This window comes from Microchirus variegatus (genome assembly GCF_963457635.1).
Source record: "Microchirus variegatus genome assembly, chromosome: 8".
In the NCBI taxonomy this organism is placed as follows: Eukaryota; Metazoa; Chordata; class Actinopteri; order Pleuronectiformes; family Soleidae; genus Microchirus; species Microchirus variegatus.
Genome location: NC_139809.1, coordinates 11067053 through 11083880, shown reverse-complemented (window position 1 = coordinate 11083880; position 16828 = coordinate 11067053). Strand labels below are relative to the sequence as shown.

The window sequence follows — 16828 nt, the reverse complement described above, 5'->3', positions numbered from 1 at the left end:
CTGTATAATAGTTTTGTTTCATTTTCGTAGTGTTTCAAAAAGTCATGTAAAATAACATGACCGCGGACCGCGGTTGCATTGCCACTGTTAGCAGCGAGACGCCATGTTTCTACCGGAGCCTGTAAGGACAAACGCGAGAGAACAAAACAAGCGTCTCTTTACTTGTAGCGGAAGTCCCGCCTCCACTCTCTCCGCTTCGTCTGCTACGGCCGCGGTAGCTCACCCTCTCCCTCACCTTACGAACCTCATCTGCTGACACGGAGAAAGACGACGAGGACGACATTTGACCAGCTGCGGATACCGTAGCGCTCAGGGAAGGGAGGGGGTGAGCAGAGCAGCAGGTCTCTGTTGTAAATTTCAGCCTCTCCTCTAGATGGCACTATAAACTACTTATTTCCCCTTTAAGGTTAAGTTTGGGGTAAGGGGTTACGGATTTCCTTATGTACTGTATGTGAGTCCCCCCCCCCCAGACTTGGCCAACGCCTCAGGTGAGCCCACATTCCAACCATTCACTCTTTCAACTTTCATTTCAGTATTCCACTACCTCACCCATGTTTCAGAGAACCCTGGATAATTCCTTAACCTTAAGTTTGCCGCAGTCACACGTCGCTTGTGTAGTAGCTGTTGTGCGTCCGCCTTCCCTCTGTAAGTCAGGAGTCTGTGTGGAGCTCATAGGCTTTAATCGGCATTGTGGGAACTTATTTTACAGTGGATTATTAAAGTATTAAGCAGTTTTTGACACTGAAAACTTAAACGCTACAGCTTTTTAAAAAAAGAACTCAAGTAGATCAAGTAAGATGGTAAAGACACGAGTGAAGGCAAACACATTTATACTTTTTCAATGCTGAGCTTCAACCAAAATAAAATAATTTTAGGCTTTTATGGATTTACTTGATTATGATGCTGTCAAATATAATACTTATTTTATTGTCTGAAAAATGAGAGAGGGGAATCTTGATTGATGGGTTTACTGCAGCTCATCAGGCTGTGAAGATACTGTTATTCTGTTGATATTGATGGTGTTAGCATGTGTGTGTGTGTGTGTGCGTTTGTGCGTGCGTGCGTGCGTGTGTGTGTATGGGAAGTTATAACAGAGTAGACAAAGCAGGCAATTGCCTGGGGCCACAACATGAACTTTCATCACCGCTCATTCTAAGCAGTCGCTCAGTCTCAACATTGTTGCAACCACATAAGGATAAAAAAAAAAAGTTCCAAGTTAAATCAAATCAAATCAAGTCCAGTCCAAGTATGAAACAGGACACAAAGCCCAGTGTTCTCTGCTCTGGACTTGTGAGAAAGCCTTAAGAAAGCCTTAAAAAAGCCTCCAACTTTTGGATCACTTCTTTCTTTGTTTGAAGATTTAAAAGGTACAAGGGCCTTTCTGCATGGAGTTTGCATGTTGCATCCGCGGGCTCTCCAGTTTCCTCCCATTTGCACACTCTAAATTGACCGCTGTTTGTTTCCCTATGTCAGCTGGGATTGGCACCAGCACATATACCCATGACCCTCATGTGGAGGATAAAGCAGTAGGAGATGAATGAATGAATCAAGTTCTGTATCCCCAAAGGAGTCTTTGAAGATGGAGGTGCTATACTCATCCAAATAAATTATCTCATTATATGGAGTTATCCTGAAACAAATGACTGTAGTTTCATAACAACACTTTCTCTGTAATTTTGTTGAAGAAAATCCCATACCACTTTCATACCAATTAAATAAGTAAAGACACATTAACTTAACAACAGTGAAGGAACAGAAAATCACCAGGCTCAGAGAAGCTAGTATCTTCATCTACTGTACATGTATTATTTGTTTTAATTTCCATTCCCAGGAGCAGAGTGTCACTCTGCTGATTAAATGACATGACATGTGGACCCGACACTTGAACCCAGCCCGAGCAGAGATTCCAGTGGTTAACCATGCATATTTACAACCAGAAGACAAAAGTCACAGTCAAACCAGATTGCTGCAAGTCTCTTTTTTTTTTTTTAAATATACACACAGATTTTCCCTTTCTTTAACTGTGTGTTTTCATACATGTAACACAGTATGCTCATCTAAACAGCATTCACACATTTCCATCTGTGGCATAGAGATGCAGCATAGTTTGTATGTTTAAATGGTACACAGCCATGGAGAATATATTATTACAGGAGAAACTTGACTCGCTCTCACTGCATCAGTAGAACTGATGTTTATTAACTTCTGAGATACTCTGTGTTCATGCTTTGTGAACTAAGAACATCAGAGAGCTAAAAAGCTCAAAGTACTGATTCACAAACTTTTGGAAACTTTTTTTTTTTTTTTTTTTTTTTCAAATGTAATGACCTTCATAAATTTGATTCTTTCAACAGACTTGTAACACAGTGTTTTGTAGAATTCCAAACTTGGATACAGGCTATTCGACAGGTCATCTGATGAAAAATAGGCCATTCGTCTGGAACAGTCGGATAATGGAGGGATGACATGAAGTTCATGATGTTTGCAGGACTTACGTACCACAAACGACACGATGACCTTAGACTCACATACAGCAGTCCCACTGCTTTTTTTGTGTCATCTACCAGTCAAATCTCCAAAAAAAAGCTGGGCTATACTAGGCTAGCACTTCCTATCCTGGTTACAGATTTGTAGTTATGCTATTTAGTGTGGACCTACTGAGGTAAAAGAGACATTCATCCTCGTAACATTGTCAGGGGAAGGCAGAGGGTTTGGCTCTGGTGCTGGGTTTCGATCGCTGGTCTGGGACCTTTCTGTGTGTGTGCAGTTTGCATGTTCTCTCCATGTCTTTGTGGGTTTCCTCTGGTTTCCTCCCACCATCAAAACGTGTATGAATGTTAGAATGTTAGACACTTTCGGTCAGATTGGTATAAGCACCCATAAAAAAAATTGTATTTTAGGCTAAAGGTTGAATTTGTAGCCTTGCACATTCTGAAGTAGGAGTTTCCTTCAGCTGTGAGGGATTGTGGGTATGCGTGCATGACATTGTTTTCGCGAAAGACCTCGTGAATTCCTTCGTGTTTGAACTGTAATGTTGGGCAGCAAATAAATTGCCTTTCCTTTTCCAGAAATGTCTTTCCACTGGGTCTTCACTCGCCACTCTTCTTAAGACACTGCATTGACTTCCATTCATTTTGTGCAACCTAACCAAAATGTATTCTAATCCGTAACGTTAACCATGACCAGTTAATAACAAACCCTAACCTTAACCTAACCACAATTCACATCTTACCTCTATCATTATCCAGTTCCAAAGAAATTAGGTTCTGCTTCATTAGGATGTTGTGGTTTTGGTCCCCATGAGGACGACTGGTTCTGACAAGGTCAGTGTTAATGCCAGAAAAAGTCTTTAAGAGGTAACGGCTACAGCTGCTCGGTGCCTCCGAAATAGTGTTTATCTTAAGTTTTTTAGTTTTATGTTGGAGTTGAAGATTGTCCATTTGGTGCGAGTTATGCTAAAAACCAGAGTCATTAAAACAGTTTAGTTTAGGGCTTCACTTAAATGAAGGGTGTCCCCAAATCAAATTGAGCTTAGGGCCCCATAAAGGCTTTATCTGGCCCTGACAAGCACACACACACACACTCCCTCTCTCATGCACACACACACACACACACACACACACACACACACAGGTTGTTCAACTTATACATAATGATCTAATAAATGCCACGTCTCAGACTCAGGAAAATACTTTAGACTGATTTCGTAACACCTCGTGTGCATGTGAGTGAAGGCAACCACATTCCCACAGTGTGTGTGTGTGTGTGTGTGTGTGTGTGTGTGTGTGTGTGTGTGTGTGTGTGTGTGTGTGTGTGTGTGTGTGTGTGTGTGTGTGTGTGTGTGTGTGTGTGTGTGTGTGTGTGTGTGGATTCCATTGGTATTTGGATTGTGACCGGGACTCCAGATTCATTTCCATCAACTCCATAGATGAGAGGCCCACCCTGCATCTATATCAATCCCCCCCCCTCCTCCTCCTCCTCCTCCTCCTCCTCACCCTCGTATTCCAAACCAACCACTCGCTCTCCCCTGCACGGAATCCTCCGTGTCCCCAACTGCGGTGGTCAGAGCCGTCTCGTGAACATATGGAGTGTGTTATGAAACAGTCTGGGCTCAGACAGTGTGGATCCCTCTGCCGCTGTAATGAGGCATCAAGTTGCCCGGGAAAGGAAGCGATGGATCTGGGTCGGTCTACGTTCAGTGCATACCACATTATGATATGAAAGGGTTTGAGCACAAAATGAGCCGATTTTTATCTTGGGAAAAACTTGCATGGCGCCTGCTGCTGCGTGTAAAACGCCGGTCAACAGAATTTAAATGTAAGAGAACAGAAACTGAAAACTGATTTTTGGTGGGTGCTTCATCATGTGGATTGGCTTAACTGTTGGCTCCCTGTCACTTCCGTCGCTTTAGTTTTAATGGTAATTTTCACATTTTGAATTTCTTTCCTGCCTTTGATTTATTAGGAACTGAAAATCCAATGTTCCTCCTCTTCTTCATCTTGTCTAGTTTTTCTTCCTCCACTTCCTCGTCGTTAAACTCCCAAACATAATTCAAATAAGTGTTGTGTCATAGGTTTTATAGTACAGCACAATTATCATGTCCTGTTTACAACATTAACATACCTCTTTTCCCCCTGGTTTCTCTGGTATTCATATCAGATTATCACACAGGAAATTGAACATAATTATATTCAGCTCACTGTGGCTCTGACATTTTAAGAGCCAAGTCAAAGAAAAGTTATTTTCGTTAAGTCTTGCCTCTTGGCAACCGTCTTTTTCATCTGGTCAAAATAACCATTATCACTCCCACATATATGGACATTGGTCACTGACCGAAGTGAAAGATATATAAAAGTGTGAGCACAGACGATCTCCATAGTGCTTTCTTCTGTTGCTAATCGTCTTTGGTTCCTCCCACCACAGCACTTAGACAAAGTGATGTACGTAATCCTATTTATTAGCTTTTATTTGATGCTTGTTTGAATGTTGATTGAGTGACGTGTCCTTCCTGGTTGGACTGTTATAAAGCTGATGATTGTCTCCTGAAGAGGAAGGTGTCAATGGCATTGTCTTTCACGTCTCAGAGCGTAAGTCTTCTCTCAGTGGCCCAGTGGTCAGCAGGAGCCGGCGCCCTCTCCTTTTCCAGTCTTGTGGTTTATCTCATTTCTCAGGCTGTGTCTTTCGTTTTCTGTTTTTCCCCCAAACCCACAATCATATTATTATTGGTTCTGATACCACCCTCACCCAGCAACCTAGCTCTGCATTTTATGACCCTCAGGGAGCTTCACTGTGTTGTTGAGTTGATGTAGGATTAGGATCTGAGTAGTGGACTGTGTTCAAAATCAACACACTGATGCCAAGCGTGTGTTTTTACTGGAGGCGTAAACTTTGACTCAATCTCAACTGAGTTTCTTCTTGCAATACTACAAAAAGTAGTAGAATATTTGGCACATTTGTAAGTATGGTTGTAACTTGTGCGTGTGCATACATGTACGCTCTTAGAAATAAGGGTGCATTCGACAAGGGCTGAGGTTCTACTTGGAACCATTTCCTTCTGAAAAACCCTTTCCCAAAGAAAGGGTTTTTCAAGGGTTCTTGGTAACACTAATGGTTCCAGTAAGAGTCATTTTGATCCAGAGAACCCGTTAAAAACCCTTTCCTGAATAAAGGGGTTTAAAGGTTCTACCTGAAGCCATAAAGGGTTCTCCTATGAGGACAAGCTGAAGAACCTTATATGGTTTTACTTAGCACTTTTCTTTCTAAGAGTGTAGCCAAAAAGCAGGACGGAATCTAATATCATCATTCGCCACATGTTGGATATAATTCCGATCTAGAACCACGCACCAAAGAAAAAATCAGATGTGAGTCACTTTCGCCTGGTAATCTGAACGTAGCCTCACAGTCTTCAGCGTTGAGTTTGAAAGGCTTCAATGACGTTTGCCAGTGAGTCATCAGTCTTTGTTGACAGACATGAAATCGGAAGTGGAGCCGATTTCATGTGTTTTATTTTTTTTCCCACCTGTGGCTGTTTTTGAGGTGAGACGTGAGCCGTGAATGTTTAGACATCCTTAATTGTTTGTGTACACGGGTCAGGAAAAATGTTTAGATGCCTTCTCCTGAAGCCTGTAATCAACAGCAGGTGACGCTGATACAGAGCTGATCATGGAACAGCTGATAAACAGGCAACTGCAGACAAAAGCATGTCCTTGGTTTTTGAAGTTTGGAAGATTCAGTAGGCTCATGATGGGATAGGAATATCAAACAGGAATTAGGTAGATGGACTAACACATGGGTAATTATGACTCAATGGAAAATAGATTAGGCCTCGCTAACTCTTTAATTGGTTACAAGAATAGCAAAGATAGTGCTAAAATCCTTTAAAAGCTTGGGTCGATTTCATCATCACTGTCTTTGTTCAGTTCAGCACAGGACAAATACACATCAAGTCTGTTCAGCTTCACCGTTGAGCTGCAGAGCGACTGCTGACACTGCACTGCAGCTGATTATGGTTATTAGTTCAAGTAGAGGAGCAAAGTGAAGCGTTGAGGTTTGTGAAAATTGCAGGTGTTTGCTTTCTGTCTATTTAAGACACATTGGATGATAAACCTCGGCAGTTTGTTTCATGAAGTCGATACAGCGAGCGGCGTACTTAAAGAGTCCACTCTTCAGATGTGGTCGCGCGAGAACAGGAAACAAATTATTTTGTGATATAACTTTCAGTGACGGTGATCATTTTCTCTGTTCTCGCATTCTCGGGTTCAATTGAGAGTTAACTGCGGATGCCACAGGTGTTTACGTTCGGGTCTGCAGATCATCATAATCTGATAATGACACAAACAGAAACATTCAGCCAAGTCAGCTTCTGCTCTGCCAGACTAACATTTAAGAACTTTGAATGTGGCTCAGATTTATTTAGTGCAGTAGTCTCAGACACGCGGCCCGCGGGACGATATTTTGTGGCCCCCCCCACTTGATATCAAAGTTTAATGAAAGTGCGGCCCGCAGTGACGATGAGGAAGAGCGGCGATTGATGTGGCCCAGCCTCACCCAGACTCTAACTCATGCGGCCCTCAGGCAAATCTGAGGCTGATTTAGTATGTGCACAGGATCAATCCTGATGACTGCAGTGATCATAAACCAGTTTTTCTAGCCACTTTAAATAACATATGCTTGTTCGTGGGATTGATTTTAGTCTGACTTATCTTTTGTCTGAAATAACCATTGACTAAGTTTCCATTTCCTCCTCCTTTAGGGATTTCTATGTAGATGATGGTATAGTGAGCTCATTACCTGGCAAACATCAGGTTTGTTAGTGGACACTGACAATGGATCAAATGCTTGTAATAGATGAACCTGCGACAGTGTAATCATGAACAAAATAGCTTGCAGATGTCAAAGTTTGTGATCCGTTTTTTGTCCCCCATCTACTTAGACTGAATTCAAAAATACAGACATAGGTACAAAGACATGATAATGTATTTCCATTGATTTTAGTAACAAAAAGTGATCATTTAGCAGAAACCACCAACATTAGGTGCCGACAACTGTATAAAGGTGCTTCTTCAGGTCACTTCAATACCCTCTTTAATCCACAGTTGAGTCTGGATATTTTTTTGGTAACACATATTCACCATTAACTAGGTGTTTACTAACATGCATATAAGTAGCATACTAGCCATTTATTAGTAGATATTAAGCATGTATTAACATTATATTGGAAAAATCTAAATTCATGTCGTAATAGAGGTTGAAATAGGTTATGTAGAATAAGGTGTTAATATGTGCTTAATGATTAATAATAAAGGGCTAGTATGCGACTTATATAAGTTAGTAAGCACCTAGTTGATGATGAATGTGTTTTACCTAATCTAAAGTGTTACCTTTTTTTCATCACAAATGTGCATTAGCAAAAAAGTATCTCCTAGAACAAAAGTTGCCCGTCGGCCAACCCTCCCTTTCTCATGGGACAAACACAAAGACTAGTGTCCTGTTATTTTGGTCATGTGACTCGTCCTGCCGCAGCTCGACGGCAGCTCAATTTGACGTGCACTGTCTCCACCAGACGGCATCTACAGTGCACTCTACACTCAGCAGCCTGATGAAGTGCTGGCTGTGTTGTCGGCTTCATTACAGTCATTATCCCAAATGAAACAAATGACTGAGACCGTAAAAATAACCGAGATGTCTCAGGGACTGACTGTTGATTTACTGATTTGTCTTATGAGGTTTTAATAGATGACATGTGTTTAGTTTGTGCTCCAGCTCTTCTCTCTACTTTTTCCAGTAGTTTGCTCTTCGACGTGTACCACGCTCAACGCTGTTGCTTCTTCTTTTATGCGAAATCTGTAATTATGCGATGCCTTTGCTCAATTTAACTAACTACTGAAGGAATTGTCTTGTTGTGCTCAAATAGAGCCTGTAGATTCTTCAATTGTGTGTGAACATAATTCCTCCACTCATCTCTTTTATTCAGGCTGTAAACAGACACTGGCATGTAAAGAGTTCCAATGCTTTAAATAATGGCTGAATGTCAAAGAAAAAGACACATTTGACTTCCTTGTAAGGAAACCTAGTGTATTTTCAAAGTGTGGCTGAAACATTGACATTCCCCTAAACCCCATCATCTCTGCAGCAATTATCCAAATGATCTCTAAGCAGCAGTTTGCCAGGAAGGCAAACCTGTCTGCATGTGTGCTAATGTTGTTCACTGGGCCCTAGTAAGAGCAATAATTGCTATTTAAAGGGTTTGGAGGGTGTTGTCTTTTTATTAGACTTTCCAGACAGTGACTGTGTCATGTATCCTTTCTTACAACAACAGGCACTGGTGCACTGAAATGTTCTTTCTTTCTTCCAGCTTTTACAGCAAACAAGGTTGAAAGTCACAAAGCCTACACAAAATAGCAGTGAAGACTGATAAAGTGAAGCTCGATACAATGAAGAGGGAAGCTGCTCCTAAAGTCATCTGATGTGGTTTGGGGCCCCCGATCCAGTCGCAGGACTCGGACGAAAACAGAGACCTCTGGGATACCTTCATATGATGCTGCTGTCGTCACGTGGATTCACATGGATTATGTACAGATGTTATGGTGAGTGTAATCATGGTTTGAGGAGTTTCTGTGAATGTGTTTTCCTGTGAAACTGCTCCTGTGAAGGTCATGAATCTATCCTTTGCGAAGAAGAAAGCAACACATGGGTAAGTCTGCGATGTTTCTTAATACATACATGTTTTTTGTTACATGGCATTCCAACGCATTGGAGGGTCTTTCTGTGTGGAGTTTGCACGTTCTCTCCGTGTGCATGTGGGTTTACTCCAGGAACTTCCTCCCACAGTCTTAAAAAACATGCAGTTTGATGATATAGGTTCACTGGAACACTCTAAATTGACCGTAGGTATGAGTGTGAGAGATTTAACGGTTGTTGATCCTATGATGGACTGGCAATCTGTCCAGGGTGTACCCTGCTTTTTGTCCTACTTCAGCTGGGATTGGTCCACATGGTAGCTTCATGTCTCCACCTACAGGCAAATCTGCCCAAATCTACATTCATGCCAACTCTGGGGTGTTTGAAGAAAGTGGGGCCACCAGGTGGACAAAAAGCCCCAAGACACTGGAAGAAATTAAACATGGTGGGACAGAAAATTTTCTATTTCTTTTTCTATTTTTCCAGAAAGAACATCTCGTGGGCCTACAGACCATTCTGTTTTTCAGTTGCATTTTGGTCCTAATATGTTGACTATAGAATCAGACACTTGATAATTAGACAGAGTCCCAGAAACATGATGATGCACATACAGGAGAAATGGAGGGAAAGGAGGAGCAGGATATCTCCAAGCAGGCTGTGCCCACGGGGGTAAGGAAGTGGGATGGCAGGTTGTGGAGGAGGAGGAGCAGGAGGATGGGATGGAGCCTGGGGCACCTCACAGTGAACTCCAGTCCAGCCCTGGTAGCAATGGCAGGTGAACTTGTGCTTCATGTCCAGGATGTCATGGTTGTTGAGGTGACCGCTGACGTGGAAGTGGGGGCCCCTGGATGCCGGGTTGTGGTGGATGTGGAAGAAGCGTGGATTCAGGTGCAGGTAAGCGCCGGAGTCAAGACTCTTGCGGATGCACCTGCCGTTCTTCTTGCACAACGCTTTGCTGCACAGCTTCGCGGCAGATGTGACGTTGATGACATAATGTCCCAGCGGACCATCGATGTACTTCTTGATTGTCAGACAGTTCCTCTGAAAATACACAATCAGACATGTAAGATTAAGGATTATTCTTGTCTCATGTTTGAAATGTAATGATGAACCACAGCCACAAATGGAAGTAATCTAGACTTAGATCACAGATTATAAATTAGTTCAGTATGATGATGTGAGCATCTTATAGTCTCATGTCAACGCTAATATTTATTCCTTACAATTTTGCTGTTTTTAGCTTATAAGGATGTTAGAATTCAGATTTTCTCCAGGACTGCAAGTTGTGAACAGCGTGTAGAACGATCCATCATCACAACCAGATACTCTGACATGCTCTCTGAATCAGTCAGAGAAAAAAAAGTATATTTATTTTTTCGGGGGATGAACATAATGATGTCTTCTTCTATTATTCCAGTCACACTTCATAAAGTCTTGTTTTAGGGGCTGTTACTGCATGTGATTTATGTCACATAAACATTTTGTGGCTCCCTTGTGCTTTGTGGTTTGTTTTATGCAATGTATGCTATAATTTAAGTGTAATACCAGAACATAATGCGCGCTCAGCTGAAAGCTGTTCCTATCGGCAGAATTTAGTTGAATGTAAAATGGTTTTGGGGGTAGATGTAATTGAATGTAGGGTTTAACCAAAGCTGTTTGGTAATGTTTTGGTGACCCCCACATAATGTGTGGGTTTACGGCGTTAATGGACGCTCACACCATGGGAGCTCAGAATCGCGCATTTGCACCTTTTAGATCGGTCCTGTATAACCAGTTTGAAATCATTTTGGTTGTTCTAATTTTTAACATCACCTGCGTTCGGGCATACTCTGATGATCCCCAGAGGACAACACCTGATGCTCCCAAAGCAGCACTCTCACCGATGGTATGAACTAGGTCACTCTGAAACAGGCAGACAGGCAGTTTTACCCAAAGAACACCTTAGTCAAACGGTAACTGTAGGTTGTAGTCACCTTTATGATACTGCAGCAGCAATGTAAAGTTTACGCCCTCACATTTTCAGTTTTTTTGCTTACATGTGGGTTCGACTTTGTTGATTTACTGGTTCTTGCTCTAAGCTTTGGTTCAAAAACTTACCTCTGAAAGAACTACAAAGGTGTAGGCATAGAACGGTCTGGAGTAGACAAACACAGGCAATGTTAGGTCCGTACGAGCAATGGACGCGATCCTCATGGCTTCCTTGACTCGATAGTGGACAAACTTGACAGTGTTGTGGGAGGACTTAAGCTCGTAGTCCAGGTAGATGGATGGATAAAGGGCCGTACTCTCCTTCCAGAGCCACATGAGATGGTCATTGCGGACATGTTCAATGTTGGGGCATTCCCCAGTGTAGTGATGCGGATGCTGCTTGTACCCATAGTTGTAGCAGTCTGGGAACAGATAAAACCCCCACAGTCCGTTGGGCCTTCGGGCTTCAGCCAGCGCCAAGGTCAGGTTCATGAAGGTCTGTCCAGCTCTCTCGAAATTTTCTTTTGCTTCCTTCTCCACCTTGCTCTGAGGCCAGTTTGGGTGAAGTTTGCGTATATGTTCTTTGGACTTGTTGCGGTAGATGTTCTTGGAGCCCCAGTTTCTGACCCACTGAGGCCTCCAGTTCTCCCAATCAATGACACCCAGACCTCGAAAATCCTTGTGAGGGATCAGCTTTTCAATGTCAGTACGGGCTTTGCCTAGGTGTTTGGAGATGCTCTGGTTCTGCGGCAAGCCACCATTAATGGGCACCCCAGAGTTGGAGTAGTATGGGTAGTATCCCAGGTGGCTGTGGTAGAATATGGTGACATTCGGTCCGCTTAGGGTTTCGTTGAGGTTTGCGACAATGTCAAAAACACTGAGGTCAAGGTCCACCTTGAACCTAAGGCGGCATGACTCAGTAGGAGCATTCCACACCACTACAAAGGGCCGGTGAGGCATCAGAGGTGCACGGGCAGGCTTCAGCTGGTCACCACCAACATGGAGTTTTACTCGAACACCAACCCATAAGGCCAACGTTAGGAGAGCGAGCCCCATCTGCGCCATGGCACCTGATTCTTCATCTAGCAATTAGTGGTCCTACACAAGCAGAGAAGATTAATTGTGCATTTAGAAACACATCATGAGCTTCAGTGAGCAGATATAATCAGGCAGGGCTGTGACAGGACACAAGAGAGAAGAACACAAAGCTCCTCTGTTCTTTGATTCTTTGAGCAGAAACTGTATTAAAAAGATGCTGGTTCAAATCCCAGAGCTGCAGAGACATTGTGGACAGGGAGAGCAATTGCAAAGGGGTTTGACTGTAGACTACTTCATAGATTCTTACTCATGTTGCACATACAGTGTATACTTAAAGCCCTGTTAAGTCTCTTCATAGCTGTCATCTATTTCATTCTTTTTTCTGAAACTGTTTCCTCAGCTATTTATGTAAGAACTCCCTCAACACACACAAACACACACACTCACTTATCCTCCACATCTAATTGCTATTGGCGCCCACTCATATGCAAGTAATTCATGTTTAAGTTTTTCCAAAGTTGGGGGGTGGGGGGACATTGTGATGCGGCTCTTGGGAAACACGACCACTGAGGTTGCCTCTAAGGACGCAATGGAAAATCTCCCATCATTTACTTTGCTGCATTGTAACCAGAGCGAAGTTGAAGGAAACCACGAATGGGATGAGGCTTCTCCGATCATTGCAATTTGTCATTCATCCAAAGAGACCCTGGCCTGTAACTGATGAATTCTGATAACTTTAATAGCACGAAAAACTTAATGATCACAGTAATTCGGGATAAAGATCAGTGAATGGGGAGCTGGAGGACATGACAGTGGGAAGTTGAAATAGCGAAAGTTTTTCCTTCAAAAACATTTAAAGAAGGCTGGTATTTCTTTTTCAGAAACTTTCTTCATGTCCAGCTCAGCATAAGGAAACATTTTTTTTGAGGCTGTGTTTCATCCACCAGTTTCATAATCCTCCCTGGTGGATGGGTTTTCTGGTGATGGCAGCCCAAGACAAACAGTGTGCGGTGAAGCCACTCAGGCTGACCTCCAAACCATTGAAAGGCTGAGAGACTTTGGACCCCCCAAAAACCAAAGCCAGAGTCCAAACTGAATAAAACTTGGTGTGCTTTTTTGTCTCACACAGACGCAACAAAACAGTATAAAATAGCTGAACTCAAATTAATTGGATGCAGATGCAGTTGTCGTGAGCTAAGCCCCCTGGATGTTTAGGAACACTCGTTGTTTGGCGGTAGATGGCATTGTCGTTGGCTCAGTCCTTCACTTTGGTCCTGCTTTTTGCTGATGACTTTGGCTCATACAGTGTGTTTATGGAGGTCAAAAAAGAAAGTGTAGTACATCTGATTTGGTCCCTTTAGCCTCATTCATTCTTAACCATGAAGGCAACATTTAGATAGACTTTGATTGCATTACATGTTGTTAGTGTTAGTGTAATTATGGTGTGAAATGTTGAATCATTCTAACATAACATTATTTGGCTACTACTCATGCTTGTTTGTGTTTTCAAACGCAATGGAAATGTTGACGTTTTTGACAAATGGTGATCAAACTGAATTGCGTTTTTGCTGAGATTTAATCTGCGGTGGTTTTGCAGCAGCAGTGTGTTCAGATGTGGTGTTGCTCTTTCTTTTCTGGGGTCCCAGTCACAGTCCCACACTGTTCTGGATGAGTCTGAGGCGGCCGTGTTTGATTCACGACCAGCTCGCACTTTGGAGTCCAGGAAATGTGAAGCCAACCGTGAATTAAGAGTTAACGATCCAGCATTAATGTCCAGCAATCTGTGTGTGTGTGTGTGTGTATATGTGTGTGTGTGTGTTGGGGGGCCCTTTGAAACCTCAGAAACTCTGAGTCAGACTGTTGCTGCTGGTTTGACTCCCAACATGTGTGGAGTTGCTTAACAAGTGTGATGATTTAACATAGTGTTCTCCAGACTCAACGTCTACATGGGCCTGATCCATAATGAACCACTGTGAAAAACGAGACCCGAGAACTGTAGAACTGGAATTAGCAGATGATAATTTGATAATAATCTGCAGAACGATGCTCCACCAAGTTAACAAGTAGAGTGGAGAATAAGAGCAGCTTTTATTCTGCTGTGATGATGAAGGATTTGCAGCAAATGTGACAGATTTGATAGTATTCTTCCTTAAATAGTCACTATTGGTATGAAATCCAAAGTACATCTAATATTCTCTGGATCCAAAATGGCACAAATGAGACACAAATATGATTCAGGGTGTGTAATTAGACAGTGTGAACGTCACTTGTAGATCTGGGGCTATTTAAAAAGCCACATCACTGCCGTGGATAAAGTAAAGGCCCTGCACTGACTCTGAAGCCACAAATGATCCACGTCAGGTCTTCATCAGGTCAAAATGCTTAAAAATGGACACCACACCCATTCACCGTAAATGCACAGTGCATAAAGCTGACCAGCTCAATGATGACAGGTGTGGTAAACCACATGCAAACTGCCCACAGTGATAAACAGCTCAACGTTGTAAACAGCGCAGTGCGTCAAATTATCAAAAGTACAGAAAGTTTGACGCGATAAAAATCAGTTAGCAAAGACTGTGTTTAACCCAGAGCAACAGGTGTGTGATTCTTTTCGATATGTATTGTTCTGTCCACCACTTTTACGCCAAGACAGTAAATTCAGTCTAAATTCAATCTTCAGTGCTTTTTTAATCATAAACACATCAAACAATCTGGTTCATTTGAAGCCAACACAGGGTTTTTAAAATACCATCGCTCTCTCTCTCTCTCTCTCTCTCTCTCACACACACTCACACACACACTGATTCTATCTGGTTCATTTTCAGTCTTCAGTGGAGCCTTGATAATCTTCGTGTGTAGTTTCAGGCTGCGGTCACCCTGCTGCACCTTCCAGATGTGATTTAATGTCCTTTTTCTTCTCTTTTTTTTTTTTTACTAACACCAGTTCTCAGACACTTTTCATGGCTGCAGCATTAACTGGAAGCTAAATGTAATATTTTTTACTTTAACAGTTCAATCATTAAGTCAGTCTGTTTTTCATATCCCTGTGGAACACTGTGTCCCAAACTTCACTTTTTGGGTTTTCAGAAATTCCTCTTAATGCCGTCGTTTATCTGATTTGATGTTAAATAAGTCTGCCTAATATGGACACTGCATATAAGATAATTCAAATATTATATGGATTTGAATTTGATGTGTTGCCTTAACATCAAAAACAGTCAAGCTGCCATCTTGAGATTAATTACATATTTTCTCATACATGGCTCATATTTTGAACTGAGGCATAAAGGGCGACTGTTCTTCCGATGATTGACAGCTGTCTCTTTCTGTCATAACCACAACAACAGTTAGTATTAAACAATTGAACATAACTCAGGCTGTAAAATATATGCAGAAAAAAATATTTGACATTGCTTTTCTTTGCTCTGGAAATAAATCCTCTTAAATTTCACCTAAACAAAATTACTAGAAAATCAGGGCAGGAACAGCAATACACCAAACAAAGGAGATGCATTCTCGGTGTCTCATTTGCATGTGTATATGACGATAGAACTAGATTAGATGTGTAGACCTGTCAACAAATCTGCAATTAAGACGAGTTTTAATAACAAAGTTCACATACCGTCCTGTTTCTTCTGACCGTGCCGAGCATATGGGTGATTTTAACCTCTGATGCAGATATTGTCTGCCTGTAGAGCTGTTTATGTGTTTGTCTGTCCCCCCCCTTTTTCAGGTCCTTTGGGTTTTACTGGGGCAGAGATGCCCCACTATTGTTTATGTGGCCCCTCCTCATGTGTCCTCCTAACAGGAGGTTTACTGAACCAAACAGGAGATGCAGCCATGGGCATGCAGTTAAAGGGGTGTTTACAATCTGAAGGTTGTGAGGCTACAGTCTGTAATGTGTGTGTTTAACATTTTAAAACAAATTAATATGTTGTCCCATGTAGTTTATGCTTCCCAGGATACAAAAGTCCCTGAATTAAATGGCACACTATAGGAATTCAATGCTATCGGTGTCTTCCTCGGCAGCCAAAGCTCTTATTCTTGACACTGCAGTGACCCTGGGAAAGGTGTTGTCCTCAGTCATACTTTTCTTGGCCTTCTGCAAAGCTTAGGAAACCTGTGGAGGATTAACATCCAACTCTTATTACTTCTGAACCTCTTTATCAGCATCTACAGAATCTACAGAATGATCGTTTTATGTCTGTACAATCAGACAGACTAAAAAAAGATTACCTCCAAGGACCCACAGGCCATTTCACCTGCCGAGTAGCTTATTCTGGCAGAACATGAATCCTACAGCTGAAGAAACAACCGAACACAAACGGTCTCTTCTCTTTTTTGTTCTCTGACCCTTGGAGTGAAAAATCTACTGAGCACGCATGTTGCTGCTCAAGCAGGAAAGCAGACAGGTCTAGTGCGCACAGACAAGGTGAAGCGGCAGCCGCTTGGTTTCATAACACTGAGCGGTGGAGGTTAGGCAGCTCCTGTCAACAAATATTGGAAATGCTGAGCAGAGTGGAGTGGATGTTGGTTCTACAAACGCAGAGCTGTGGGATCAAGTGTGCAGGCTTTCAACCATAGAGCTTTGTCATCAGCCACAGTATTTATCCACCAGGAAGACATGCAATATAGACAAGCG

General features: G+C 42.3%; 1 protein-coding gene across 1 annotated transcript; it reads right to left on the bottom strand.

Moving 5' to 3' along the window:
* Positions 1 to 9732: 9732 nt before the first annotated feature.
* hyal6 (hyaluronoglucosaminidase 6) lies at positions 9733 to 12213 on the bottom strand (the record flags this gene model as incomplete). Its single annotated transcript, XM_083893583.1, has 3 exons — positions 9733 to 10221; positions 10993 to 11082; positions 11278 to 12213. The coding sequence occupies 3 exons, from the start codon at positions 12211 to 12213 to the stop codon at positions 9733 to 9735; spliced, it is 1515 nt and encodes a 504-aa protein (XP_083749709.1).
* Between the last annotated feature and the right edge of the window lie 4615 nt (positions 12214 to 16828).